The sequence below is a fragment of the Prinia subflava genome, chromosome 3 (genome assembly GCF_021018805.1).
Source record: "Prinia subflava isolate CZ2003 ecotype Zambia chromosome 3, Cam_Psub_1.2, whole genome shotgun sequence".
Lineage (NCBI taxonomy): Eukaryota > Metazoa > Chordata > Aves > Passeriformes > Cisticolidae > Prinia > Prinia subflava.
In genome coordinates this window covers 32,835,028-32,861,825 of record NC_086249.1, presented here as the reverse complement: position 1 = coordinate 32,861,825, position 26,798 = coordinate 32,835,028, and the positions used below count along the sequence as shown (strand labels likewise).

Sequence of the window (26,798 nt, the reverse complement as noted above, 5' to 3'; positions counted from 1 at the left end):
CAGCTGTAGCCCACTGATGCCTGGCAGGGCAGAATTCTAGCCTAGAATCTCACTAACAGGGGAAAGGGCCAATGTGGTCCAGCAAGGAGGGAAGAGAAGAAAGGATGGGACCAGAAGCAGGATGTGAAACAAAGCACCTCAGAAGAGGTCTTTCTGCTCCTCTTGTTTGCTGATCCACAAGTGACCAGCTGAGCACTCCACAAAGTGATGTGGACTGTGGATTGTGACTATTACTGAGACTCATAACAACATGAGGCCGTATGACTGGTTTGGGTGAGCTTCATGCTGATGGAAAGTCACAAGCCTGTGTTGCCTTGTGTGAATAAAATCTCCAGAGAGTTTTTTCAGGCTGACCACAAATTGGTAGTGCTCTATGACCACACACAGTCCCAAAGAGCTTAACTGGCCTTCAGAAAACAGTATGGTTACCACAATGCTGAGTGAAAGCATCAGCCAATTCCCTCTTTGGGTCAGGACTCCTGTGATTTATCTGTAGAAACATCCTACAGAATTTGCCAAAAGTAGGAAGAATGGGTTCATGCTTGTCAGTTCTTTTTTCCTAGGTTAATTTAATGTCACAGTGATTCCTGGTTTTCAGTTCCTAACAGAGGATGTGATAATCAGGTGGACAGGTCTCAATGCATGGAAAGTATATCAGCATGATGGACCCAATCCTATCTGCTGTGCTTGCTAATGATTTCAATGTCTTACAGCCTTCTCTCAGGCTTTGCAGGCACCCGTGACCAAATAAAAGGGGAGGAAAAGATGGCAGCAGCATTTCCACACCACCCTCCTGCCTTCTAAGCACTGAGGAATCTGTCTGAAAGCAGTGATCTTAAGTGCACTCTCTGTCCTGAAACAGATTCTGTTTGATGGGGAGAAAGAGGAGACAGGTTAGAAGTTGTGCCTGCATGCTTAAAAAGAAGCCTCCCCTTCTGTTCAGGAACTCTGCAGGAATTTCAGACTCAATTGCATCACGCTTGCCACTCAAAGCCTTCAGGGACTGATCACACACTTAGAAAATATCAAACCTAACTGAACCTGACATGGTTATCAGTGTAACTCAACCTGTTTGACAGCCTTCTTCCTCGGGGTTCCTCCTTGTACTCTGAGGAAAGAGCAGGCATTTCTTCCCAACATTATTCAGTGATAATTGTTTGTTTTAAAAGGAAGCACTTTACATTTTCCTTGGGAATGATGTAATTCAGTGTTTCATACAGTGACTTCATTTTTTTTTGCTTTTTGGTAGAATTAGTTTAAAATACTCCCTAAATGAAGAAAGGAAGTCTTACATCTAGTCTTTATATAAATTATGTCCTTTTCATTTTCAGTTTATTTGTTATCATCCTAGATCTGATTCATGGAATAGTTCCTGTGGTGAGGATGAAAACCAATCTGCCCCTGGCTTGGGTTTCTTCTGTAGACATTCCACTTGGTGTGAACAAATAAACATTGATAGAGTAACATGAAAATAGAAATTTCTGTATGACCAATAGTTAACTCACTTGAGCTGTAGGCAATACAGGCTCAAGTTCTAGCTGTAATGAAAATGTACTCAGTGAAATGCACAGAGAGTTTCCATGTACCTCCAGAGGGCCTCAGGCTGCACTGACCTGCCTTCAGCCCTCTTGATCCAAAATGCCATGCCTGAGGTTTGTTGAAGATACACTTACCAACCAGGGAATTATCTCCCCACCTCCTCTCACCTCTCCTTTGAGAATTCAGCTTTTGGGGCATCCAGCCGCTGCTGTAACCACAGTTCCCACCAGGTTACGGGTGGCTTATATTAATTAAATGGCAATTTGAACACAACAGGTAACAAGCAACATAAATCTTTTGGAGTTGGGGAAAGCAGTCATTGCTAGGGGCTGGTGGTATCTCAACAGCAGCTGTGAGAGCAGCAGGGAGTCCAAAGTTGTGTGTTTACACAGAGTGGCCAGCGAACAACCTCTGGCATCAGGTGCTGAAGGTAGCTGAAGGTAGCAAGCATTCAGTTTGGAAGCGGTGGCAGCAGCTCCATCCTTGTGTCCCTGTGACCAGAGCTCATCCTGCTGATGCTGCAGACATGCCAGACCCACTCCATTTCAGTGTGCTGGCTGCACTTGGGTCACCATGAGGAGGAGTCATCTGCCCAAGTGCAGGCAGCTGTAGTGCAAGTGTCAACTATGGAGTGACACTTGGAGTGTCAGCTATGGAGTGAGTCATCCTTGGTTGCCTTCGCCAACAAAACTCAGAAAAGATTGTTGGGGCATTACTATCCCACCCACAAACAGTCATCTAAAATCAGTTATTTATACTGCATCCTCCAAGTGTCCAGATAGCTAAATTGGAGGTGTTTAAAGTCAGTGAGTGTCACCCCGCATATCAGGTGTTCTCAGAATGCCATTGGATTTTCTATAGGCTTTCCAGCAGTTATTTCTTAATCCTTGTGATGGAGCTTTTAACAGATGAATTTTTTTGTAGAATATTGATTTCATCTTTTGGCCAAAAAGACTTTTTTTTTTCTTAAAGTTGTTTTAGAAATGTCAGAGAACTTCCAGCAATTGACAGTATTGCAGATAGCTGGAATACAAAAGGGAAGAAGGGAAGACACCACCTCTCTTATATATTTATAGACTTCATGACTACTGTAGTATGTAGAAAGACTCTTTTAAAAGAATTATTGGATTTAAACTGCTGCAGTCTTGTGACTTCCAAATTCTCCACACCTTCTACACAGTTACACCGAAATATGTTTAAAAGTCTCACCAGGTCAGATCTTTCCATCCACACTAGTGGTTACATTTTCACACCATTATGCATGGATTTGAACAATTAGTATCAGGCAAAAGGCTAGGTAGAATCAGGGCCTTAGCACTGGAATCCTTACAGGAACAGCTAAAATACACAAAAACTTGAAAAGTAATATAATTTTTTTTCCAGGACTTGGGAAAATGTGTAACTTACCTTAAAACATTGAAAGTCCACTTCAACAGTTTAGCCTTGTTGAAGGTCTTTGAACCTCTTAGAGATACAACAATCTAAAAAGACAATCAGGGTGTGGCCTTTAGAACATTTTAGTATTTAATTCTAATGGAAGATGTTGGATTGGTGAGCCAGGGGTGTGAATCCTCACTTTAGCCGTAAGGAAAGACTGACAGCGGGGCACACTCCTCTGAAGTGGGATGATAACATGCCTTAGTCCCCAACAGATAGGTCCAGAGTCTGAGCTCAGCAACAAAAATAATAATACACTTCTTCATTTAGGTAAGCAGCCTGGGATATGTGTTGCTGCTTTTGAATCTACTCTCAATGCGGGATAACAACAAAAAATTTAAGAAGATTTTGCCCTTAGGAAAATATTGAGGGTGGTCAGAATTTTTGAAGAGGTTGCCCAGAGAGGTTATGCATTTTCCACACTGGAGATGCTAAAAATATGGTAGTAACACTGAGAAACTTTTTAAGCTTTGAAATTGGATCTAACTTCAAAGCTGAATCTACTTTAAATGGAAGTCTGAAGTAGCTGACTTCCAGAAATCCCTTCCAGTCTAAATTATTTCATGTTTCCCATTTACTAGTTTCAGCTTGCCTGACCCTACATTTAATGCAACTGTTATGAAATCAGTAAGTTATTTGGAATCTGTGGCACTCCTCTCACTTCGAAAAGGAAGTGGCTCTAAATTTCTATTTATAATTCCACTGGTGACTTCTTACCCTTAGACATTTTAGCTGAAGCTAAACTTGCTGTTGCATACCAATTACACATTTTGTGGTAACAGTGTTAATTAATCCATGTCTACAACGAATCTTTACAGCTCCTTGCAGGCTGCCTTTCTTTTCTTGTTTTCAGCATTAGTGTGGTAGGTAAATTTTGCAGGTCGAGAGCTTTAGGAGGACACTTCTGCTGTAATTTTCTAATCATGGATGAAAGTATAGTTACACTTTGAATATTAAAGAATATTTGTTCTTCATTCTGACACCCTATCAGGGCAGAAGCTATTACAAAATGATTAAGCAACAGAGGTGAACAGGTGCCACTGCCCTCCTTTACCACATGCAATGATTACAAGCAGTTGTATAAAGCTATATTCCATTCCCCAGGCTCTGTTCTCAATTGCACCGAGGCAATTTCAATTCAGAACATGTACATTCAGTTCCCAGAATAATCCCTAGGTGAAATTCAGCAATAACAAGTGATTGCATAAAACTAGTTCTGCATGTGAGGTTCTCAGACAACCCAGCAAGTCTGTACTGATTTTAAATTTAATAGGTGTTTAATAGAATACATGACCAGTGTGGGAGGGTTTAATGTGTAGGACAAAAAGCTACTAATATAACAGTAAATGTCAAAGCAGGCTGGTCCTACATTATGATTCACAGTAGCTCAGAAACCTTATTTTGCAGATGAGTCTAATATTGTTGTGAGTGTTAATGTTAATAATTGCTCTTAATTACATTGAAACTGAAATCATTTTAGAAGCAGATAAATGCTGATATAATTCAGTTCATCATTCAGACAGCTAAATTTAGAAATCTATAGGAAAATGATGTATGTGAAGTCTTTTCATACTCCATGGAGATCTAGTCAAAGGAGATTTGAAAATAACTCATCTGAAGAGACTGGGACACAATTCATTTACTCTCTCACAGGTACTATTTGAGATGCCTTAGGCCACCTGAGACTTCTGCACAGGGGTCCCTTTTCTTCTCCAGCCTGAACTCCAACTCTCCCAGTCTGTCTTCACAGGAGAGGTGTTCCAGACCTGTGATACACTTAGAGGCTCTCCTCTGGACCCTCTCGAGCAGGTCCACATCTTTCCTGTGCTGGAGCCCAGAGCTGGATGCAGCACTGCAGGTGGGGTCTCACTGAGCAGAGCAGAGGGGCAGAATCCCCTCCCTGCCCTGCTACCCACCACTAGATGCAGCCCAGGACACGTTTGGCTTTCTGGGCTGTGAGTGCACCTGGTTGAGACATCTCAAGCTTGTCATCCACCAGCATCCCCCAGTCCTTCTCCCCAGACCTGTTCTCCATGGTCATGCAACAGTTACCCTCTTGGAGTAAGACAAAAGAGTAAGTTATTGTGGACACAGCAGACACAGTGCCCTGAGATTGCTTTCTCAGTCACCTGAACTGCAGTGCAGCTCTGCCTGCCGTAGCATTTTCCTATCTAGATTTTTTTTTCTTCAGATATTTTATCTGCTTATGACAGGCATCAGCAAAATGGGACTATCCTCTTTGCCTTAACTGACCAAGTTTTCTTTCAGTAAAGCATTCCCTTGGCAAGGACAAGGCATGGAAATGGTGAGAGGATGTGGGGTTCCCCACGGTGGCTGCTGGCCTCATGGCCGTGGTGGCTCACACCACTCCATGACCAGGCAGCTGCTCATGTTCGTGCTGCCCAATTCTGAATCCTTCTCGGTGCATGGTTACTGGCACTGGGCCTCTCAAAGGACTTGGGTGCCTCACTGCCAAGTGGAAACCTGACTTAGGGAATTACCAATGAGCTCCATGGAGCAACAAACATTCCTAACAGCAGTGATGGGCTGTTTACCGAAAGTGAAAAATAAATGCGATGTGTTAAAGAGACAGAGGATCGTATAAGAGGAGTAACACTGGAAGACAGTAAATATCCTGAGACAGCCCTGGCACTGCTCACAGTCATGGACAAGGGGAGGATGAAGACAAGCTCCTGGAAAAAACAGACAGACACAGTAAAACAAAATAGACAGCGTTTGTCATAGTCTCTCAATCTGTTCAGCCTCTAATATGCTACTTTGTGAAAAATGGAGGCAAACACTTTTTTCTTTAAAAAAAAAAAAAATCACGAACTCAGAAACAACCCACTCAGTTGTTTTTTAAATGTAGCTGTAAAAAGAAGGGAGCTTCCAGGTTTACACAAAAAAGAGAAAAACCACACAACTCGCCTAACATAGCCAAAGAAACACAGAACAATTCACAGTAACTCATGAATGTGCTAAACATGCCAATAAAACTTGGATACAAAGTAAGTTTAGTCACAGTGATTCATGGTAGTGTTGTCTTTTTCTCTAAGACCCCTGCACACACTGTAGTTACTATGCCTGAGGGTTAAGCATCACCTTATTTTCATGTTTGCCTGCACTGTCAGGCTCTGTACAAGAACTGGTCTCCGTCAGCCTATATTAAGGTCAGTGGAAGAATTTAGTCTCTTGCTGCTGTGGATCAGCTGTCTGATATTTTAAGATCTACTTTAAGAAGAAGTCATTCACTGTCATTCTTTATTTCTCCTCAGTAGCTCTAAAGTGTCTCTGTATAGTATTTGAGGCAAGAAATGTGTATTTATATTGTTGATATCTGGACTGAAACTAACCCCTGCTTTGCAACTCTTTAGCTGCCTGCCCCAGACGGAAGGAGCATCAGCTCAGCAGTGTCTGGTTGCTGTTTTTGGCAGTAGCTGGGGGTTGGTCCTTGCTGGGCAGCTTTGGGCTCCACCCAGGGCCCACTCCCCTCCACGTGAGAGCCCTGGGGGCTGAGAGAGGCACCAGTACCAGGCTCTGGGGAAATGCAAGCCCTTGGAGCATGGCCCCTCATGGGCCTGCGAAACTCATGAGCTATGATTACTCCAAGTTTGAATTCATTTGCAGCCTGGGCTCTGGCACGTGGCTGTTATTCTGCTGGCAATGCTCTGGATTTGGACACCACTGCCAGGTCTTGTGAGGCCAAGGAGGATGACCATCACAGAACAGGCTGGCTGCAACTTTGCACCTACAGACATGCCTGCTCCTGTTGACATCTGGCTTTCATTCAAATGGTGGCTGCTAGTCTTTCCCAGGCATGCCACGCCTAGGCTGGGGGATGAAAACTGAGGCTCCTGGACACCAAGCAGGCTGCATCTATCACTGATCACATCAGTCTCGAGGACTGTCATTTGTACCTCCTTGCTCCCTGGCATCTCATCCCTTGACCTACCCAGAAGACAAATGCTATCACTAAATGGTTCCCTAACACTTCAGAAAGGTCTTTGAGTGAATAATCATGGCAACTCTTTAGCTGCTCAGAGTCCCTCCTCCCTATGGACTTAAAAGCACTTCAGAAATGTGCAGGGACTCAGACAAGATTCTGAATCCTGTTTTAAGAAGCCAACAGCCCTTTTCTGTTTTCCAGGTGGCATCCCTAATGATCAGAAAACAACTCAAGCTCTGTCAATATTATAAGAACAATTGCTGTTTTATTCTTTTTGGTGGGTACAAAAACCACAGTTTCTTACACAGAACAAGATTATAAATAATATCTGTAACATGAGTGACCCGTAGTCTCTTTTGATTCTACACTGCAGACTGATGAAGTACTCTAAACATTTTATCATTTTGTTTCTTGTATTAGACAGATGCAAATCTGTGGAACACGGAATGATGGAACAGAATGAAGGTAACAGCAAACAAGAGGATGACCAACAACTTTTATAAAAAAAAATTCTCTGAATTTTATTACAGTGATGGCATTTTATATCAATTATTGCAATGATTTTTTCCCTAAGATGGTTAGAAAAAAGAATTGTGTTGTCCTCTACTGAATTTACATCAGTTAAAAAGCAAGCATGTTTCAATATTCCTCTTTTTCCAAAGAAAATGTAAATAATTTCTTTATTTTTTTTTTCACAGGATTTACATATTTATTATTTTTTATCACAGTTTAGTGATTCATTTCTACAGCTGAACAGCTGAGTATTCTTCCATTGTATATATTGATGTTCTGGAGACACAGGTTAGCATGTTCATTGACTTCTATAGCTATTTTTCTCTCTTTGTCAAGACAAAGACCAAAATGGTGTCCTTTCTGAGCATGTTCTTCACAGTTTAATGCGCTAAATTGGCAAGTCTTATTAGTTTTAAGTCCACTCAAGTGAAATTTGTTGCTGTTAATACACCCTTCCCAGCTCCCTCCCCCCAACAAAACTAAATTATGAATTTTCCTGATATAAAATCTGAGTTTGGGTTTCCGAGCTGAGCTCATGCACACATTGTTGCTGATGATATCTGGCGCATTTGGACGTACTTCCCTTTCTCAGCCAAATTATTAGTTCATCAATGACACTCCCATGTCGTTACAGTCTGTGCTGTGTTCCCATCAGTCACCAACACAGTTTGATTAAGGCACTCAATTATTTTTTTGGTTTTTATGGTAGGTCCGATGCAATTACAGCCAATCCTGAACTTTGTCTAATTGCAGTTCCAGTGTGCACGGCCTTCGGGCAGTCGGGAGTCAATACGCGTCCGTTCTCTCCCACACTCCCTGTGATGGATAATCTGGCTTTGTTTCTTATGGCTTCAGAAAAGGTAAGCTAGGTTTGAAGAAAAAAGCAGAAGAGAGGAAAGTGTTATAATGTTTCTGTCCTCCAATCAACCAGGACACAGCAAACACCAAAATATTAAATTTTAGACATCTGCATTTTTTCATGTTAAAGTTAAATGTAAAAATAGTTATCATCATAAATATGATACACAGCACTTAAATCTACTGGGGGAAAAAAAGACTAGCCATTCTGAGGGTAAATTTCTTTATAATCGTTACTGATTTAAATATAAACTCTGAATTTGATAATGAAATGAACTGAAAAGGTAATACTTTAATCTAAACTGCTTCAAACTAAATTTATATACTGTGAGAAGACCTTTTGGAACCTGAAAGCATTAGTATCTGTGAATAAGATCATGCATAGGTGTTTACAGGCTTTGACCTTCAACTAGGAATGCCAGAATTAAATATAACAACTGAAAATTGTTTATAAATTGCAGTAATTATACCAGCTCTCTTTCTGGCAATTCCAGCATTCAAACCTAAAGAAATTATTACTTATTTTCACATTGCAAATATTTAGCATTTGGAAATCTGTGAACTGTCCTCAAATCTGTTACATATATATATTTTTTTTTTTCCTACAATTACAGAAGGTGAACTTTCAAAGAAAATGTAATTTATTGAGAGAAAATACAGTTTTATGCGGTTTTCTGCATTATGTCTAAATTTCCCATAAGAAGGTTTAAATTTTTGTTACTTGAAAAATCTTTAGTTTCAGCTAAATCAGAAAAAAATACCACATTTAGGGACTAAATTACTCAAGCAAAAAATCTGGATTTATTAAAAGATTTATAGTTATGCCACCTAAGTTCAGTAATCCAAAAATCAGTAGCCAAATCTAATAGGGCTCTCTCGTGTGATTATAAAAAAAGCCAAGATGACTAGTTTAAGTAAATGATTTCCAGATGACTAAAATTAGGGTGTCTAAGATCAAAACATGCAGCAAGGCACCCAAACTACACTACATTAAAATAGAGATAACCATGTTAAGATATTAATTAGTGGGGAAATCTGATTTCTAGTCAGGACAAGCTATGTAAATGGTATGCAGGGATGCAGTCTGAAATACCAAGTGGGAAAAAAGGGAGATAGGAGGGTGCATTCACATAGGAGTAAAAAGATGACAAATGTCATAAAGTCATTTTGTTTCCTTTATTACTAATCTCTAAATTTTGAACTTTGTCCCTCTGAGCCCAGTTTCTCCTTCTGAGGTAGCAGTGAAATCCTGAGCCAGTGTGTGATATGTGGAGTTAATTTTATATATAAGTATATACGGATGAGGAAGAGTCCTTAAAACTCCCAAACATTTCCATTGCTTCTGGTGCACTTCTATAGAAATGCACCAGTCTAATATTGCATTGTTATCAGTAGCTACTTCGAAAAGTTGTTGAAAATACAGTGGCTGTTTGTGGCACAGTCAAAGCTTGGATTTAAAAACAGCTTTCCAAACCAATTACCCTAAAAACTTCAGCCCTCAATTTCACCCAATTTCAGAAAAAGGCCTCAGCTTATAGAGGGCATTATGGCATTCGTCTTACACTTAAAAACCTTGGCTTAGGTAAGGGACATCCTTTGAAAACTTTCTCTGTACCACTGCGCTTTGTGACAGGGACTGTTACCAAACATATCTTGATCTAAAACAACACCCACGTAACAGGAAGTGTAGCAGAGGTGTGGGGACCTGGGCCCATACATTACCAAAAGCTTGAACTACTTCCCAGCAGCAAACAAAGCTCTCTGCATTTGCAAAGCACAGACACAATGCAGAGTGAGACAGATCCACATGGTGCATGTCCTGAGTCCCACTGCAAATGGATACTGGGAACTGCAGAAGTGCAGAGAACATGTTCTGGTCAATGGCAAGAAAAAAAATTGAAGGTGCTTTAGTGTGGGAGAGGAATGAGAGTCCAAACAAGATAGAAATCAAATTGGGTGGAAAAGGAACAGCTTGCTCCAGATGTGTTAAATTTCCCAGAAAGTCATCACTGTGTACCAGAGTCTCTCCAGCACACTGGTCAGCTCTCTGTTCATGGCCATTCAGTTTCCCATCAGGAAATCTGAGTGAGAGCACTCAGATTTGTATGGGATATACAAGTTGTATGTAACTGTGCTTTAGTAGCTCAGTCTAAATAACTTTCTGGCCATTGACAACACACTCAGAACAGAAAGACAATAAAAGGGATCCAGGATTAAAAAAAGAAAAAAAAAAAGGAAAAAAAAAAAAAAAAAGAGAACAACACTTTCTCAGCAGCCTTCCACAGAAGAACAGAAAAGCTGCAAGGAAATAACTCTTGTCCTCAGTGCAAGACTAACAACAGCTCAGCAACACACCACAGGACAACTCAGACACTTACAAAGCCAGGAGGAGCAGGTCAAACTTGTACTTTGGACAGTGCCATAAAGCCAAGTAACCAGGTAGGCATCTGCTCTGTGTTTTAAACTATGCTATAGGTAACAAGTCAGGCTAATACTCTTCTTAACTGTGCTGCTACAACTTCAGATTTATGGCCTGGATGCAGAAACAGTTTGAGGAGTGGCTGGGATAAGAGGGAAAAGTCTTGGTATTTGCTGTGAATATTACCCAAACCATGAAAGTCTCCTTTCAGTAAGTGTATGTGGTTAATAGTGATAATAATAAGTATTTTCAAATTTGTCATTAGTTTTGATTAGATTAGTTGTGAAATTAATCATGTGAAAACACTCATTGCCCTGTTCGTAATGGGAGACAGGAATTTCAGAAACTAATATCCTCAGTCTTATAATACAAATATCCTAGCCTGTGTGAGTTCTTTTGTTTTTCAGGCTCCTCTAGTACTTGGGTCACATGAAGGTGGCTTTGGCACAAATATCTAAGATGAACTTCTAATGTATTTTTCTTGACTATGAAACTGGAAGTATACAAGTCAAAATAAGTACATTATACACTTACTGAGCCATCCTGTAGCACTTCACCTTTTTTGTAGTTAATTGTAATAATGATGTTTTTCATTGCTTTGTGTAGTTTTGTAATTAATTTCATTCATTAGCTATAAACAACAGCATGGGATGGGAGAGCAAGAGAAGGCAGCTGAGCTGGGAGCTGGTTCCTGAGCTTCATGGCCCAGAGAAGGCCATGGAGAGGTGGTGGTGGAGGCTGGCTGGATACTGGGACAACCCCTTCAAAAGCCTGTGGGTTGGGGTGAGGAACTCAGCAGGGCTTTGCCTTAGAGCAGCTGGACAGAAGGATGTTAAGCTCCTCACTGCTCTCGGTATCAGCTCTACTTGCACACTAAGGGCTTAATACTAATGGAAAAACTGCTGCCCAGAGGAAGAGGAAAAGGATTGTTCCCTCCTTACAGCAAACTTTCTTCCCCGCCTTCAGCAGATGCAACTGCTGCCAGCACTTCTGAATGTCTTTATCCCACACATACAGACCAGTCCATTACTAGTCCATTATCCTATAGACCAGTCCACTCATGTACACTAGTCCTTCATTTTCATTTCGGCTCCCTTGATGGCAGGGTGAATTTCCCTGAGTATGAAACTAAAATGAAAATCATGGTAATGAATATTAATTGTCAAGAGAGTTACTTAAGCTGTTTTATATTAGTTTAAAACATATACCATTAAAACCTTTTGATGTTAGCTTAAAAAGTCAGATGTGTTGGTTACTCATGCAGGTTAGAACCACCAGGCATCTTTCCATATTAACAAGTTTTAGTTCCAATACGATCTCTTTACTCCTTGGATAAAAAACCCCAAAACATATCAAAGGTTTCAAAATGTGTAAGACAGACATATTTCTACAGAAATATGTGCAGCCCTCTTCATGGGCTCTGCAATGCTGCCAGCTAAACAGGGGTTTATGACTAGCACCTGCATGAACAGGTGGCATAGTCCCCCTGTGCACTGTGGCACCTCTCGCTGCCAGTGTGGCCTCATCCAGAGGAGAGGATGACTGGACCATGGCAGTCGACCACACATGAGCATAAGCATTTTTATAAGAAGTTGACTTGACATTTCTCAATTTCATGTAAATATTACACCAAATAAGCAGAAAGAAGAATTTCAGAAGTCTTTAAATATTTGTTCAAAACCCTAGTGATTTTTTGGTGAATTTTAGAAGTCTGCACCCTAAAATGTTAATTATCAGAAGTTTTGACTGACCCAAAAATGAATTTCAGTAACATAAGGTGCAACATTTTTGTATCTTTTTTGTATTGTTTAAAGTATATTTTTCCAGTAGGAATTCATCTCTGTGTTACAAGTCGCACAGAAATCCACTTTAGAGTAAGGTACTTATGATCTTTCTTTTAAATGCAAAACTCAGCTAGCTCTATTATTTTTATTATAAGAAAACACTAAGACTAAAAAATTTCTGCCAAGTATAATCAGTGTCTGTTGCACTGGAATAACAGAGCTGGGTGGCAACTGTGGGGATTGTCAAGTCATGCCATGTTTAGCATGCTCAGCCAATTTGGGTCAGGTCAGTATTTGAATGGAAGCTTAATTTTTTTGTTTGCTTTTTTTAAGACTGTATTTTGAATGCATTGCACTCTGTAAACTTTATAAGGAACATGCTTTCTGGGATTCTTACTTTTATACCAGCCTGGGGACACTCTCAGTTGTGAGCACATCACTAAAAAATTATTAGGAAAAAAGCACCCTTCAATTGCATTTTGCACAACGGCTTGCACAGGATTACTTCTTTTTAAGACCCTTATTACTGACAGTAGGGAGTGGACTTGGGAGATTAATAGTAGCATCTGGAAGTCCTGTGTCCCACTTCACAGTAGTGAACACTGGTCCATACTCTTGGGGTCCCCTTGGCACATCGTGTGCCTCACCTTTTCACTAGCAAACAAAGTGCACAGCTAACACTTTTTTTTTTTTCACATGGGGAAATTGGCAGCTCTGTTACAATTAGAATATACCCAGGGTCATGACTCCTTCTAGAAGAGGGAAGAAAAGCAAACCCCACAGAACAGCAGGTAGGGGACAGTTTCCCAGCCAGCCCGTCCCTCGCGCCCCGAGAACCCACCTATTCCTCGCAGCGCTCCAGCTACCATGCTCAAACACCATTCTCTGCTCACTCTGTGTTTGCTCTGTACTGTATGGTTCGGTATTGAACGGGCTGTGCCTTTAGGCTGTAAGCTCCTCGGGACAGGGACCTGTTATGTGTCTGGCACACTTCACCTACTGTACAGCGCCGTCTACTCCAGCGCTGTACAAATAATAAATAAAAAATCATAAGTCTATCTCCAGTTGTTTCCTAAAAGCTTTTTTTTTTCCTAGCTGGCAACATTAGTTTTATATTATTCATCTCGTTTCCCTAAATTTGTGTTTCCTACTTCCACTCTAGGGATGGCTCAGGAAAATGTAGCTGAAGATAGCTGTTAACAGAGGAGACATGTGGCTTGCTATTTGCAAGGGCAAGGGAGCACTAGCATGACAGGGTAGGGTGCTAGCTGCACACTCACTGTAGCAGCCAGCATAGCTTGGGAACTACGTAAAAGTTATATTTAGAAGCTCTATTTGCTGCTGTGTGCCATTTCCAAAGGTCAAAGAGTTGATTTGTCTAATGATTAGTTGGCAAGATACTCACTGTATGGATGAGAGCAAGTACATTAGTAAACCATCCCTGCACACCTGCTCAGGGGAGCTATGCGGGATGCAGCTCAGCAGCATCAGTGCTTCAGCCTCCAAAATCAGTGCATGAATACCTAAAACACACTAGTCTTGACCTAGGTAAGGGGGTTTGCTGCTGAAAGCTGAGGATGATAATCAAGGTCTGTTCACTGGTTAGTGATACTTTGTGACTATTTTAGTGGGCAAAAGTTGACCTGAAGCAGGATATTGTGGGGAGGAAAAAAAAAAAAAAAAAGGCCACACAATTAGCTTAAAACATGTATCAAAGGGAGGGTGAAGGAACAGGGAAGGGTGGAGGGAGAGAAGGTAAAACAACACTTATACTTCTTGTAACAGTGCCTTTTCTTACATTAGGTTAACTATGGTTCAGTGATGTTGTCTATCCTATATCTTGGTTAACAGATAGGGCCGACTTTGAATAATACAGGCTTGCAGAAATTTGTCACGAGTAGAGTGCAAACCTTTCAGAGAACAGACTTTCCAATCAAGTATTTAAAAACTGGCCCTCTGGATATATACTTTCTTATTTAAAATAGTTGTCATCTCGCAACTGATTTGACAACTTTGAGTTGTTCAAAATGTATTTTTCATGTTAAAAATTCCTTGCAATGCAGATGTCTATTAGCAACATAGAATAATATACTGTACATCTGCAGCCAAAAGAACTGAACCACTTTGCACTGAAGTTTTCCAAAATATAAAGCTCTGTTCAGAAGCAAGCACCACTAGACAGACATGTCACAACACTGCGGTACAAGATGCATCACCCACTCGCTGTAGTAGGCCCTAAGTCCTACCCCTAAATTTTAATACTTTCGGTTCCATATACGTTGTAACCTTCTCTATAAGTTGCTAAATTCTGGGTATTCTGCGAGGAAGTTGGGTTAAAAGTCTGTGCACTCTTTGCCACCTTCATTCGTTTCGCCTCTGCCCTGGACTTGTAACAGAACTCTATCAAAGCCACCAGCATTGCCAAGCCCAAGCCTCCAACCAGAATGTAGAAGACTCCAGCAACGTTGCTGAGACTCAAGGCACTCGTCTTGTCCTGGGAAAACAGAAGTGATACAGTTAACCCTGGAAATTGGATCCCAGGAAGCACAAACCACACATTGACACATTAGAAACAGACAAATAACAGTATTTAGCTGAAATTTAATGACAGTTGTTTACATACTTTAGCAAAATTTGACCTATCTGGATCTCTAAAATATATTTTAAGCTACTAGTTTTCCTGGTTGGCATAAAAAAATATTCTAAGTATATTGCCAACATATCAGGATGTCATTGCTTGTTTACTGCATAGCATTACTTCCATTACACTGAATATTAAATAATGACATGTCTAGCTCTCTTTAGGGGACATTTCAGCCCTGATACAAAACTGCATTTATGTAAAGCTCTTCAGAAGCCTTGGAATCCAGAAATCCATTTATATCACACAAGACTCTGCTCGATCTTTACAAAAACCAGCAATTGTTACTTGTGGCAGGCATTGCTGTTAATTTAAAAGATCCAGACTGAGCCTCTGATACTTAAATGACAGGCGAAAATAACATGTGAGGCTTAAGTTCTTTCTCTGAGCAAACACTTCCTTTGAAAGTGCACACTGCACCATACACATTGTGATATATTTGCCTCTTACCTATTATTGTATTTTGGTTTTATTTTACTACAGATACAGTTCTGGAACATGCCCATGGACTACTAAGCTCAGTAACAGTATAATTCTAAATGTCAACTTATGCAATTTAACACATTTTTCATAATTTAGATAAAAGTGAGGATTTTCTTTAGCAAATTATTAAATATACATAATTTTACAAACAATCACCTTCTTGGGTGTATTGTAGTAAACAACTATTCTACATTTCTCTATACTTTGCTGCTTAGTTATGAAGCACATTTTTTTGACTTGAAATCCATATGCTTTTTCAGCATAGTTCTCAAGGAACTCTCTCAGGATTGACTTCATATGCTACACCGTGTGCCTTAAAATACTTATAAAGCTTTATTCTTATGCAGACTATATAATCTTTAGCTAATGTAAGGAGAGTACTTAACTTCTGATTATAATCTCTATGAAATTTTAACTTACGAAGACTGCAAAAAAATTGGATGTTTAATTTAAAGAGGCACTATTCATTACATAATCAGTAGATTAGAACAGTGAAGGTTCCCATGGATGTCCGGAGGTGACTGGGGCTTACAGCTGGGCTCTGCTTTGTCTGTGCCTTTTCAGCTGGCTAGGAGGAGTCTAAGTATCTTGGAGATGACTGTTCCTCTGGCGGCAACTGCTAACGGTGTGCTTGCAAACAAGGAGGAGGCAGGACTGAGAAAGACCTGCCCTAATGTAGGTGGTGGCTTGAGGCTTTCTCAAGCTGTTATTTACAGGTGCTTTGTCATCCTCTTAAATGGTTTTCACTCCTTTTTTTCAAAGCACTTGCCAGAAAAAGCGAAATGTGTTGAAAGCTTTTTCCCACACTGATTTTATCAAGGTAAGTCTTGGGACATGCAGGCAGCAAGCAGTCAGTGCCTGTCATTCTTTCCTTTTAGCTGTGGCTGCAGGGGCTCGCATGGAGCCAGGTACTGTGAAGAAATGTCAGACTCCTCAAATACAGGGCTGGCACTGACTGTGCTGTTTCCCAGCCATCAGAAGATACCTGATTCTGAGTCTGTCCCCATAAAGAGAAGGAGCTGTCAGCTCTCTGGAGTTGCCTGGATTACTGTTTGGGTATGGACTAGGATAAACACTGGAAGGTGTAGAAACTATTAACTACCAAAGCCTTTCACTTCAAAGCTCAAGTTATTGGCCCTCAAGGAGCCAGGGACATTCCCAAAGGCTGCAAGACACCACCTTCCTGGCCAGCAACGAAAAGCAATCCTTCCTGCTAGCATTTCTCCTTTTCAGAAGATTGCTGAGATAGCCCAGCTCCATAAAAAGGTGTGAAGGGACATTTCCTAAGTAGTCAGTGGGAAAAGTCCATACCCTCCAGGCAGGAAAGAAACAACTAATCCAGCTTGCCTCTTCCAAACCCAAAAATCTGCTTTGTATTTCTTCAAGAGATGCTTTGAACTTGTGGGATGATGTTTGGTGGTTTATATCACTGAAGACTTCAAAATGCAATAGTGCTTCCTTAAATTAAAGTGTGGCCCCCATCAAGATGGGCCAAAGCTGATTCATTCTGTGTCTACAGCTGCTTATTTTATTTCTATGTCATTTTGTTTATTACTTCCTCTACTGCTTTGTGAACACGATAGTTAGGTCCCGAACTGTAGCGACTGACCTTACTTCCAGAGTCCTTGGGTCCACATTCACCTTTATCGTACCACCATTTGTTTTTCAGCTTGTCTAAGACGCCTGCCTCACTGAGTTTCAAAACGGCAAGGTTTACAGGAGTTCTTCACGTGGAAAATAACATAAATAACATTATATATGTTATTTTATGTTATTCAAGTAAAACTACATAGAATCGCATTGCAAAGTGACAGAGCAGAGGCCACAGTGGGTGCTATGTCATGTACTGTTGGCCCAGGTTTAGAGACAGACATATGAACCGGGACCTGCTCCATCGCTTTAGGTAACAGGCACATACTGCTGGGGAAGATTTGTAAATAAATAGTATGCAATTACTGTGAACCCAAAACTATTGGCTTACACATATTAACAATATACTCTTCAGAGATAGACGTAAGACAACTGCATATGCAACTTAAGAAATATTAATTTGTGTTCCTTGCTTTCAATCTATTTTTAGTTTGTATGCATACAAACTAATAATATGATTTGGCCATAGGTATTTCATTTACTGCCCTCAAAATTATCCTGGCAAGAAAAGAAGATGCTTCCTGCACTGTGCTGCCCATAACCATTTGGCACAGCCTTGTAATAGGAGATCTGCATGCAAAGAACTTGGGAGGAGAGGTGCCAAGATCCCCTTATCCTCAGCTAAGAAGGACTGCGAGTCTTCCATTTTCATTTCCTGCTTCAATATTATTTTAAAATTCAAAGTCTTTCCTTTAATCTCACTTATTCATGTCAATATTTCCAGGGTCCCAGGCTGGTGACAAATTTCTACTTGGAATAGCTTTTTTACTGATAGTATTTGCTGTGGATGACGTAACAGATAATACTGATATATTAATATTGAAATAGAACCTAATCCAATGCCTCAGAATCATGAAATCCTATAGGTTTACAGCGAAGTTGCTTAAATTCAGTGAATAATCTCAGAGTGTTATGGTAATGGCCCACTTCATGCAGATCTATAACTATATGTTTTAAAAAGTATTAAATTATTAACAGACTTATTTTATGTACTTTCCATTTCAAATAATCATCCAATTCTTAATGTGGTAGGCATATGGATATCTATTTATGTGCAGGTGTGCATGCAAATACAATACATATCAGAGAAGCAGGGAGATAAACAGAAAGGGCATGTGCTAGATAGCCTTCTGGTGGGGTTAAATGACATAATCCTGTGTGTGCCAGCAGATTCCTATGGGAAAATTTATCTCCCATAATATGCCATAATCCATGCATTAATTAAACATCAGCTTATGGATTCAAGGCTTAATAAATAAATAACCAGTGCAAACATTAATTAGTATAGTAACTGAACTTACTAAAATAGTTTGCATTGAAGAGGAAAGGGGCTTATTACACTCTATAACTGGTTTAACTGGAAATCCCCAAATGCTTATGTATTAATATATTTGTGCAGGTTTGTATATAGCTGTTTAAAAAACAAGTAACAGCTTCTGAGCCTTGCATGCTATTCTTAGCTCTAGGGCCCCTGCCTCTTCACACATTTTGATTACTCTTCCTATATGTACCTAAAGGGGGGGATTCACCTCACCTCAATATTTGCACCTCTAAATTATGCCCCAAGCTTTGTCTGCCTGTCCAGACCTACCTGCAGTTAATGGGAAAAGGTAGGTACCTCCAAATGGTGGGCTTTGATACCAGTATTAACAAAGGATGATGTTGAGATGCTTGTCTCTTCATTTACTGCTGAGAACGCCTTGATGCCTTGGAGAAATTTTTGACAGCCACAGTTGGGTGAGAGGATTTCCCAGGAACTCTCAAGTGATCACTCTGAGTAGAGGAAAAGCTTCATCCACTTTCCAAATCCCACACATTTAATTCATATGCAATACTCTGCTTCTAGAAACAAAAATGCCCATTTTTTGCTCTTTTCCAGTATTCAAACTTACATTTTGCCTTAAGGCTTGTGGCAGCAGGCTGTGCAGGTTGACAGTGGAACATGAGAGTCCCACAGCTGTGAAATGAGTGGGCTTGGGGTGCTGGCAAGTTGCCTGTCAACATGATCCTCTGCTGGCTTCTAGTGCAAGTGCAAATTAATTAATATCATTTGAATAGCCGTCATCTGTAGCATGTCATGCACTGGCACTGAGCCACATTCCCATGCTCCTAAATCCCATCAGTGTAACAGGGCTGGTTATGACAAAGGTAAGGGGGCATACAGGTACTTTTCTCACCTGGAAAATCAGAAGCCTATGGAGTTGTTGCAGATTAAACTGATGTAATTGATAACTAGGAATAGACGTGAATTATCAAGGCCACCAGCAAGGTGGGAACAAGTCAGAAAACAGATGTCTCCATGTCCTTTGCTTTTTCTTTTTCTTTTTTTTTTTTTTTTTTTTTTTTCCCTTCAGCACTAACACTTTAGGCATATAGCCTAAAAGCCTAAAACTAGCAGGGGATTTTTCCTTTTTGCAACTATAGTTCCTTTAATGTCATCCTTTCTGCATTGTTTCTGCAAGGAAGCTTTCAGGTTTTCCTTGGGGAAAAACAAGCAATTTCACACTTTAGGCTGTCACATTATCCTCAGTTTCTAAGTGATTTCAATGGCAATGGTCAGCAGAGAAAGTTCCCATTTTTCACTGGGATGCAGCAGTGATGTGACTGATGCCAGGGCCTCCTTTCCTTGTTTCTCCTCTCCACAAATTTTGGTGGAAACTTTCTGAATGAAGACCCTGCTGAAGCTCAAGAAAGCCTGTCCTCTGCGCCTCTCTTTCCTGCCTGCCTTAACAAGGTTCTGTGACATTTCTTTCACATCTGCCTTCAGACAGTCCCAGCTGTGATAAGGGAGAAGCATTTTCAGAAAAACTTAAAATTGTATACTACAATATTTTAAAATATTTTACACCTTCAAAACTGGATTTCTGTCCTAATTTCAATCAGTCAGCTGTGATGGGAAATGCACATGGTCCACTATAAGAAGCTAAGATCCAATATAATAAGCTCCCCAGACTACAGGGCTGCAGAGTGGAAAAGGAAGATGTTTCACTTATGTTTTTCAGAATCACAGCATATATACACCTCTTTGCAATCACAGTAAGTGATGGCAGGTGAATTTTAATATATTTTAGACTTTTTGTGTTGTTTCTTTGTTTCAACAGCTCTTACGGGAGGTACATATCCAGATCATCTTGGCTCTCAGGGCAAATCACTTATTTTGACCACTTATTTTGATCACTTATTTTTTGTGTCAGTCACAAACTCAGAGACTACAACTTGTTATTAATGGCTTATACAATCAGTTGGTGAATAGACCCACTGATATTAAAGGGGACAGAAACAAAAAAAATTGATATGGTTTGCTGTATGCGAACAAGAGCAATGTACTGAAGTCACATACAGTGGACAAATTCAGCATTTACAATTAGATTTCCCATTAAGTTCAGTATTGTATACTTAATATGGCAGTGGAAAATGACTATATAGATTTGGGTTTTGTTCAGTTGCTTAGTGATTCCTGGATTGCTAAAGTCGGGCTAAATCTTCAACTAAAGTGGCACACTTTGTGAAAATCAGTACAGTTTTTTTCCAGTGTACAGCTGCTGAGAATCTCTGCTGTTGTATATAAACAAGATCCAACTGCCTCAAGTTCATGTAAGGATAATATATGAGAAATAATGACTAAAATTACCCTTTATCTATGGAGAAGAATTTGCCCCATGTAACCATCTCACACAAAACTGCTGTGTGCCAGCACAGTATCGATAACCTATTCTTCACCCATGTGCTGAAGTCAGCATTGGCACAGCCTGGCTTGGGCACAGGGACACTGGTTTTTTAACTTTTCATCATGTTCTCAGCCCTTCTAACTCCTCTCTTGGCTTCTTACTCATTTCCTCCTATCCTGTCATCAATCACTTGCTGTTGGAAGGGCCATTTTTTAAGAGACTCAGGCTGGATCTTGAGCCAGCAACATCAGCAAAATCAGAATGCTTTAAAATGGCATTAATGAAGTTCTGAGCTAGATGTGTTCAGGACAACAAATGGGCAATTATAACATTTAAATCACAATACTAAGTGATTCTGAAACAAAAATAGAATTCTGGTGGAGAAGGATTTTAAAAATGCAATCAGGGGTATATTTTAGGAGCATTTTCATTACCCACTCATGGCTGAGCCATTAAGTGAAAGGTCAGTCTCATCAGCTGACTGAAAAAACACGGGCCACCGTGTTCTCCTGAGGGCTGCCAGCAGAGACTGGAAAGGATCTCCATCAGCACAGCTTCTGTCCACTCACACTTTATAAAAACAATGGAGCAAAGTGGCAAAAACTGTGTTTCAGCACCTTCCCATGCACCACATGAAATGATGCATAAAGTCGGGATCTGAGGTAATACTTTCAAGAACACTCAAATGACTTGAGGAACTCACTTTTATCTTCAATCATGAACTAATTAACCAGATCACTAGATCACAGGTGGTTCTCACAGGGCAGCTTTCTAAACTTTCTGAATTTTGGAAGATTGTCCCTTAAAGGGAAAAATAAATGGGGAGGCTGGAGATGACCTTTTAATAGCAGAGAATAGAGGTAGGAGACATCTTGTTTTACAGAGCAATTCAAACCTTTGGAGAACATCTGAACTCTCTGGAAGCTCCCTCATTTCCATAGTCCTCTGTACTATCATGAAGGGTTATTGTGGGTCTACACTCTCAAATTCTGAATAATGAATCTCAAATAGTAACAGCACAGTTATCAGTCAAGCCTCAAGTGCTGTATTTCTTTCAAGAGGAGTCTCTTATTCTCATTTATGAGAGTGCAAAACCCTGAAATCTAAACTAGAGCTATTAAAAAAGCTCTGGGTTTGTTCTTTTTAAATTCATATAATGAAAAGAAGAATCCCTAAGCTTCTTAAGAAGGTAAGAACTTAGTTCAGGACTTGTTGGTAGCTATCAGGTTTATAAAAGTAATGCATAGTGTCCTGGTTATTCCAGTAATGATAATTTGCTAGCAGAAAAGATATAAAATACTGAGAGCTCCATTAATTCAGTAGAAAGGGTCTTGACTTCAATTGATCAGGACTGTTTCTGAACAAGGAAATGAATTTTACAGATGATAAATGGCTAAGTTACCCTTTGGGGAGTCAGCCTGGCTGTAGTTTATAACCCAAGATCAGATGCTGCTGCAGTGCAGACTCTGAGAAGCATGGGAATGCCTGCTCACCTGCATGATGTGCCTGGTTCCACCAAACATGGGCACTGTAGGCACATGATAGACCTGGAGCTTCCCAGGACACTGGTACTGCCCACTGACTCAGCTGTGCCTGGGAAAAACTGTGGCAAGAAACAGGCCCAAAGTCAGAGGAATGCTCATGGCAGGCTGAGTAAAGTCCCAGAACCAAGGGTTGAGCTCCATCATGTTCTCCATCCTTTGCTAACACTGACCTGCCCACCACATTGTCTGCTGTGTCCTGAACTGTTTATATCCTACTGTTTATTTCCACTGGCAATGCATTCCTTCCTTCCTCCTGCATTCACAGGTCCTCTGTTTCTCCGTGAACTGCACTCCCTGCCTTTCTTTTCTATTTTTCCCCCCAACTACTTTTTCTTTCACTCTCCACCTCACGAAACTTGCTCCTTCAGCACTTCCAGACATTTCCCTGGTGAAGTCCTGCATGTCCCTCTACCATGAGTTGCTCCCTTTTTCCTGCTTCATGACTTACAGCACCTGTGGCTGGTAATTAGGGAAAGTAAGTTATAAAACATCTTTAGTTTGCTATCTAGCTTTTGTCTAGCTTTGCAACCACTGCAGGCTTATGAGGAGGATATTCTAAGAATATTGAGGTATTTTAATGATTTTATTCTCTACCTGTGACATTAAAAGAAATAGACAAATAATTAAATATCCCTCCCCCACTAAGGCAAAAGCTCAAGCTTGAGTAGAGATAAGTGCTATTGGGTCTAATACATATGAACATTTTGGAAGAGAAAATAGAGACCATTTTTGAAACTGTGACTGCTGGCAAGCAGTGGGGAAAAAGAGGTAGAGCAGCAGGATTGCAGGCAAAGTGAAGGGGATTAGGAGACCAGTTCTGGGTGAGTGCATAACAGCCCAAGGGATGGTCCCTGAGGCCAGGACACAGCACAAGAGCAGGAGGACTAAAAAAGGAAAGAAAATAGTAAGAAAAAAATATATGTAGGCAACTGTAAAGAAAGCTACATAAACTCTGTATGACGAATTAGTCAAATTTAATCAACGGTATCTGACTAGCTCTGTGCCTGCATCGATACCTGTGCAGCATTCTCTAATATATTGTTCACACACAAGCACATAAATAACTATTATTAAATACTGCCTGGAACAGAAGGAGAATTTTTAATACTTCAATTCTTCCCCACTCCACCATCTTCCACATTTTTGCTTCTTTTCAGCACCAGGCAGTTTCTCAAACAAAGCTGTGAGGAAGCAAGGAAGTACTGGTGCTGGCCATACGGAAGATAGGGGAATGCAGAAAGAATATGAAGCTGTTAACACCTCAGCCTAGCATGCAGCCTAAAATGCCTGTCCAATAAATTCTGGTAAAATTATGCCTAGGGAACCACCATGGATTTCAATTTGTTGGAAAGGTATCAGAAAATGTCAACATGAAGATATTTTATCTGAAATTTGTCTTCCTTTTTTGGATACTTGTGAGAATTGTAATTTGTACTAGTATTGTTTGTGTCAACAATGGATCCCTGAGCCTGGATCATACATTAAATTACCCCTCAGAGAGAGTCACGCTGATTTTTTCCCCTTTTCCTCTAATGTCACTGAAAAATATTTTGAGTGGAAAAATATTTTTTCCTACTATACCCATATAGTAGGGAAAAAGTCTTCACTGGTGAGCAGGCTTCTGCAGGTATTTAAGAAGCTTGGGAAAGGCTCACCACAATTTCAGAAGACGCATGTTTCTGAAAACTGGTGATAGATCTCACCCCAGAGACCATTTCAGAGTTCCCCTGGGCGTGCTTAAAGAAATGCAAATATTTTTGCTTTGACAGTAATTGCATACACCTCGGTTTCAGCTGCAGGTACCAGCAGTGCTGTGCCACTGGTGAAGCTGTTTTGTCGCAGGTAAGACCCCAGCAGATGCACCAATTACTTCACATACTGTTTACCCGCTTTTGGTGACATTGAGGCTAACCTTGGAGTCACCTCCCCCGCTGCCACATTCTCCTTTGTCGTACCACCATTTGTTTTTCAATTTGTCCAAGAGGCCTTGTTCATTCAGTTTTAAAACTGCGAGGTTAACAGCATTTCTTGAAACGATAAAACATATTTTGTAAGAAACTGCACAGCTGTTAAGATGTTAGAAGGAATGAGGACTTAAGCTGTTTATAAGCTTGATCCACACACTAAATAAACCTCTCATTTCCATATTTCAAAGCCCTTGGCAGCACAAATAATTGTGGTTACTTCCAAATGTGAAAAATGTGTTTCCAGTTCTAGAAACGATTTTCAGAACAGCTTGGATTTTAATGCAAAAATTCTATCAACCAACCCAAACTGCTTTTGCAAAATGATGATAAAACTCCGCCTGGAATTAAAAAGGATTTGCACTGATTTATTTGAATCTATATTTAAAGTACGTTCAGTGTGGGCCCAGGCTGTTTTTTCAAGCAAATGAGAAAATGTATCCCCACATACTAAAGAGGCAAGATCCAGACTGCCTGTGCTAGACGCTGCCAGTCGCTGTGTCACTACAGTTCTGACATTTAGCACTTCAGACTGATCCTGCATGAGCTAAGGATTAGGGCTCCAGAAACAGGCTGTGGGAGGAAGAGCTGAGGAGGACTAACAGCTCACACACTGACCAAGATGCTCTCAAGGCCAGTCAATAGAAAGCACTGGACAGAAGTGCCCAGAGGTCTGTCTGTCAGAAGCCCTGCTGTTGGCACATCTGTACAAATGGGATGCAGGCTCTAGAGTCCTGCTCCCTTGGCACATTAGAGGCTTAGCTGAAAGGCACAACCTCAAGTCTAGTTTAGTGCCATGACTCCAGGGACTGCCCTGCTATTCTGGGAGAGCCCAAAGAGCATCTGAGGAGTGGAGGAGGAAGGTGGTGACGAAGGGTGTCTGCACTGGGGAAACCTGGGAACAGTGCGGTCAAACTAAACCTCAAGCACCGTTGGAAGAGAAAAGCCAGCCAATTAGCTAAGTGCTGAGAGACAAGGAGATTTTTTGGACATCCTGAGGACTTTTCCCTGGAGAGGAAACATATACATGTTATGCTACCACTGGAAGAAAGGCAAATCCTGCTTTGCTAGCAACACAGTGGCATGGGCACAACAGACTGAAGGGGTTCTGTGAACCTGGTGGCCTCCATATTGTGTTTAAGTGCTCTTTTTTCAGATGAGAGAAATACCTGGGAGAGACTTCGGATCTGTGCAGGCAGAGGGGCATTGCCAACACAAAGGCTAAAGCACAGAACCTCTGCTTCTGTAGGAACTCAAGGCTGCTGGACACATCCTAGGATGCAGTTGCTTCTCTGCATGCTCAGAGGTTTCCCTTTAGATGTCCAGAGAGCATCAGGACTGGATGACAGCCGTATAGACAGTATACAAATGTATACCACCATACAAACCCAAATAGAGGGCACCTGGATTTATGATAGTGACTATAACCACTACATAACTTTTTAAAATCAATTGATAACTAATCTTCCAAGGCATTTAGGCAGCCTTCATCATCTCCAAAGGAAACTTTGCACTTGTTGAAATGTACGACTTCCTTACTAGGACTCTGTCACATATCCTAATGATACCCAACTACATCAGTATCAGTAAAATTGTATCTTCCTGTTTTTATGTCCAGATGTACCTAGTGCATCCATGCCTATCAGACATGTACACTCTCTCTGGTGGGTGTCTGCCCAGGCTTGCTTGTGGCTCTGCAGAGGCACATGGAGCAGTGGCACAGTTCATCTCTGAAGCACTTGAGAGGTGTCAGTAGCTTAACTACTGCTCTTTGGGGATGGTATGGGGTTGACAAAGATGGAGTTTTTCTCTCAATTTGTTTGATGATCTCAAGATCTGTCTGTCAGGACTGAATGGGATATGACAAGAACTATGACTGTCAATAGCATCCTCACTTCAACAACAACGAGAGGATGCAACACCTTCAAAGCAGTTGGAGAAGGGCCAGGAAGAGATCCTCTGGCAGCAGGGCTCTATCAAATCTTATGGCACTGGAAGACACTGGGGTTTGTGATTCAGCCTCTCTAGAGATGGCTGATCTTTTGTCCCTGGGGGTCCTTTCTGATCTTAAAATGGAAATTCTTCTCTCACTTATTAAGAGAGATATCTTCCCAGCAAACAGGTACAGACAATGGTACTTCACAGCTTATGGCGAGTCCTATACTGGTCCATCTGTGGGACAAATGTCAGCTTCAGGGCAAACCTTTACTGTCTTCTGGTAACAGCTTTTCATCCTCGTGGATGAAAGACAGGTCCTTGCTGGCTGGTCATGAAGTTTGGAAACTACTTGTGTACAGATTTGATGTTACCTAACTTCACTGCAGTTAGACTTATATGAGATTTTCAACAGAG

General features: G+C 40.8%; 1 protein-coding gene across 2 annotated transcripts in view; it reads right to left on the bottom strand.

The window, feature by feature from the left end:
* Positions 1-7,546: 7,546 nt before the first annotated feature.
* Positions 7,547-26,798, bottom strand: part of GRIA4 (glutamate ionotropic receptor AMPA type subunit 4) — a 215,390-nt gene continuing 196,138 nt past the window's right edge. Inside the window, exons 14-16 of one of the 2 annotated variants that reach the window (XM_063394572.1) lie at positions 24,395-24,509; positions 14,856-14,990; positions 7,547-8,300 (exon numbers count right to left, since the gene is read on the bottom strand). In XM_063394572.1, coding sequence (XP_063250642.1) covers positions 8,136-8,300; positions 14,856-14,990; positions 24,395-24,509 — 415 coding nt within the window. In that variant the 3' untranslated portion in view covers positions 7,547-8,135. Of the gene's footprint in view, positions 8,301-14,855; positions 14,991-17,229; positions 17,345-24,394; positions 24,510-26,798 lie in introns of both variants that reach the window. The other variant, XM_063394571.1, reaches the window with a different exon arrangement.